The sequence below is a fragment of the Chanos chanos genome, chromosome 8 (genome assembly GCF_902362185.1).
Source record: "Chanos chanos chromosome 8, fChaCha1.1, whole genome shotgun sequence".
In the NCBI taxonomy this organism is placed as follows: Eukaryota; Metazoa; Chordata; class Actinopteri; order Gonorynchiformes; family Chanidae; genus Chanos; species Chanos chanos.
This window is the reverse complement of record NC_044502.1, coordinates 4,633,952-4,636,451: the sequence shown is the minus strand read 5'-3', so window position 1 is coordinate 4,636,451 and position 2,500 is coordinate 4,633,952. Positions and strand designations below refer to the sequence as shown.

Here is a 2,500-nt window from a genome sequence, read left to right as displayed (position 1 = left end):
TCGGCGGTCCTGGTAGCTGCAGACGAAATTTCAAGCAGCTCCCCATCTTGGTTCCCAACAATTAAAGGGGCTCGTCCAGGATTTGAACCCGGGACCTCTCGCACCCAAAGCGAGAATCATACCCCTAGACCAACGAGCCACGTTGCATTGTTTTCCAAACGCGAGAATTTCGGCGGTTCCGGTAACTGCAGACGAAATTTTGAGCTTCTCCTCCATCTTGGTTCCCAACAATTAAAGGGGCTCGTCCGGGATTTGAACCCGGGACCTCTCGCACCCTAAGCGAGAATCATACCCCTAGACCAACGAGCCACATTGCATTGTTTTCCGAACGCGAGAATTTCGGCGGTCCTGGTAGCTGCAGACGAAATTTCAAGCAGCTCCCCATCTTGGTTCCCAACAATTAAAGGGGCTCGTCCGGGATTTGAACCCGGGACCTCTCGCACCCTAAGCGAGAATCATACCCCTAGACCAACGAGCCACGTTGCAATGTTCTCTGTACGCGAAAATTTCGACGGTTCCGGTAACTGCAGACGAAATTTTGAGATTCTCCTCCATCTTGGTTCCCAACAATTAAAGGGGCTCGTCCGGGATTTGAACCCGGGACCTCTCGCACCCAAAGCGAGAATCATACCCCTAGACCAACGAGCCACATTGCATTGTTTTCCGAACGCGAGAATTTCGGCGGTCCCGGTAGCTGCACACGAAATTTCAAGCAGCTCCCCATCTTGGTTCCCAACAATTAAAGGGGCTCGTCCGGGATTTGAACCCGGGACCTCTCGCACCCAAGGTGAGAATCATACCCCTAGACCAACGAGCCACATTGCATTGTTTTCCGAACGCGAGAATTTCGGTGGTCCTGGTAGCTGCAGACGAAATTTCAAGTGGCTCCCCTTCTTGGTTCCCAACAATTAAAGGGGCTCGTCCGGGATTTGAACCCGGGACCTCTCGCACCCAAAGCGAGAATCATACCCCTAGACCAACGAGCCACATTGCATTGTTTTCCAAACGCGAGAATTTCGGCGGTCCTGTTAGCTGCAGACGAAATTTCAAGCAGCTCCCCATCTTGGTTCCCAACAATTAAAGGGGCTCGTCCGGGATTTGAACCCGGGACCTCTCGCACCCTAAGCGAGAATCATACCCCTAGACCAACGAGCCACGTTGCAATGTTCTCTGTACGCGAAAATTTCGACGGTTCCGGTAACTGCAGACGAAATTTTGAGATTCTCCTCCATCTTGGTTCCCAACAATTAAAGGGGCTCGTCCGGGATTTGAACCCGGGACCTCTCGCACCCAAAGCGAGAATCATACCCCTAGACCAACGAGCCACATTGCATTGTTTTCCGAACGCGAGAATTTCGGCGGTCCCGGTAGCTGCAGACGAAATTTCAAGCAGCTCCCCATCTTGGTTCCCAACAATTAAAGGGGCTCGTCCGGGATTTGAACCCGGGACCTCTCGCACCCTAAGCGAGAATCATACCCCTAGACCAACGAGCCACGTTGCAATGTTCTCTGTACGCGAAAATTTCGACGGTTCCGGTAACTGCAGACGAAATTTTGAGATTCTCCTCCATCTTGGTTCCCAACAATTAAAGGGGCTCGTCCGGGATTTGAACCCGGGACCTCTCGCACCCAAAGCGAGAATCATACCCCTAGACCAACGAGCCACATTGCGTTGTTTTCCGAACGCGAGAATTTCGGCGGTCCCGGTAGCTGCAGACGAAATTTCAAGCGGCTCCCCTTCTTGGTTCCCAACAATTAAAGGCGCTCATCCGGGATTTGAACCCGGGACCTCTCGCACTCTAAGCGAGAATCATACCCCTAGACCAACGAGCCACATTGCATTGTTTGCTGAATGCCATGTTACTCGTTGGTTCCGGTAACTGCAGACGAAATTTCAAGTGGCTCCCCTTCTTGGTTCCCAACAATTAAAGGGGCTCGTCCGGGATTTGAACCCGGGACCTCTCGCACCCAAAGCGAGAATCATACCCCTAGACCAACGAGCCACGTTGCATTGTTTGCTGAATGCCATGTTACTCGTTGGTTCCGGTAACTGCAGACGAAACTTTGAGAGGCTCCCCATCTTGGTTCCCAAGAAAGACCAATTATAGTTTTTTATGAGTGTTTACACACTTGTTGTGGAATTTCGCTCATTGTGTCAAAACTCTACACACAAGCCAAATAAGACACAACACTAAATATCTCACTTCTAAGCATCTATCTCACTTCTATGTCAAAATTAAACTAACAATCCTTTTTCAAAATGGCATTTTTGCAACAAAATGATACACACATGCACCATTTGAATTACTCTTTGAAAGCAGCAACAACACACTGGTGTGCTTTATACAAAACACTTCTGTCTTTAGTATTTTGTATACCTTTTTAAATTTCTCATACAGGCTCCTGTGAAAGTTTTGTCCAGTACAGTACATCAATGAACACACAAAAAAGAAAAGCTTCGGATGAAAAGTATACACAGCTTATTTTTTCGCCACGGGAA

At 49.2% G+C, this 2,500-nt stretch overlaps 1 protein-coding gene and 12 non-coding genes across 13 annotated transcripts in view; 1 reads left to right on the top strand and 12 right to left on the bottom strand.

Moving 5' to 3' along the window:
* The window catches only part of dnah9l (dynein, axonemal, heavy polypeptide 9 like), a 34,975-nt gene that overhangs the window by 957 nt on the left and 31,518 nt on the right, over positions 1-2,500 (top strand). Inside the window, exon 3 of the mRNA XM_030781786.1 lies at positions 2,322-2,336. Coding sequence (XP_030637646.1) covers positions 2,322-2,336 — 15 coding nt within the window. The remainder of the gene's footprint in view (positions 1-2,321; positions 2,337-2,500) is intronic.
* Positions 68-139, bottom strand: trnap-ugg (transfer RNA proline (anticodon UGG)). The gene has a single exon. It is a non-coding gene; the product is annotated as a tRNA-Pro (tRNA).
* trnap-agg (transfer RNA proline (anticodon AGG)) lies at positions 238-309 on the bottom strand. The gene has a single exon. It is a non-coding gene; the product is annotated as a tRNA-Pro (tRNA).
* trnap-agg (transfer RNA proline (anticodon AGG)) lies at positions 407-478 on the bottom strand. The gene has a single exon. It is a non-coding gene; the product is annotated as a tRNA-Pro (tRNA).
* On the bottom strand, positions 577-648 carry trnap-ugg (transfer RNA proline (anticodon UGG)). Its single transcript has one exon. It is a non-coding gene; the product is annotated as a tRNA-Pro (tRNA).
* Positions 746-817, bottom strand: trnap-ugg (transfer RNA proline (anticodon UGG)). The gene has a single exon. It is a non-coding gene; the product is annotated as a tRNA-Pro (tRNA).
* trnap-ugg (transfer RNA proline (anticodon UGG)) lies at positions 915-986 on the bottom strand. The gene has a single exon. It is a non-coding gene; the product is annotated as a tRNA-Pro (tRNA).
* Positions 1,084-1,155, bottom strand: trnap-agg (transfer RNA proline (anticodon AGG)). The gene has a single exon. It is a non-coding gene; the product is annotated as a tRNA-Pro (tRNA).
* On the bottom strand, positions 1,254-1,325 carry trnap-ugg (transfer RNA proline (anticodon UGG)). Its single transcript has one exon. It is a non-coding gene; the product is annotated as a tRNA-Pro (tRNA).
* On the bottom strand, positions 1,423-1,494 carry trnap-agg (transfer RNA proline (anticodon AGG)). The gene has a single exon. It is a non-coding gene; the product is annotated as a tRNA-Pro (tRNA).
* Positions 1,593-1,664, bottom strand: trnap-ugg (transfer RNA proline (anticodon UGG)). Its single transcript has one exon. It is a non-coding gene; the product is annotated as a tRNA-Pro (tRNA).
* On the bottom strand, positions 1,762-1,833 carry trnas-aga (transfer RNA serine (anticodon AGA)). The gene has a single exon. It is a non-coding gene; the product is annotated as a tRNA-Ser (tRNA).
* trnap-ugg (transfer RNA proline (anticodon UGG)) lies at positions 1,932-2,003 on the bottom strand. Its single transcript has one exon. It is a non-coding gene; the product is annotated as a tRNA-Pro (tRNA).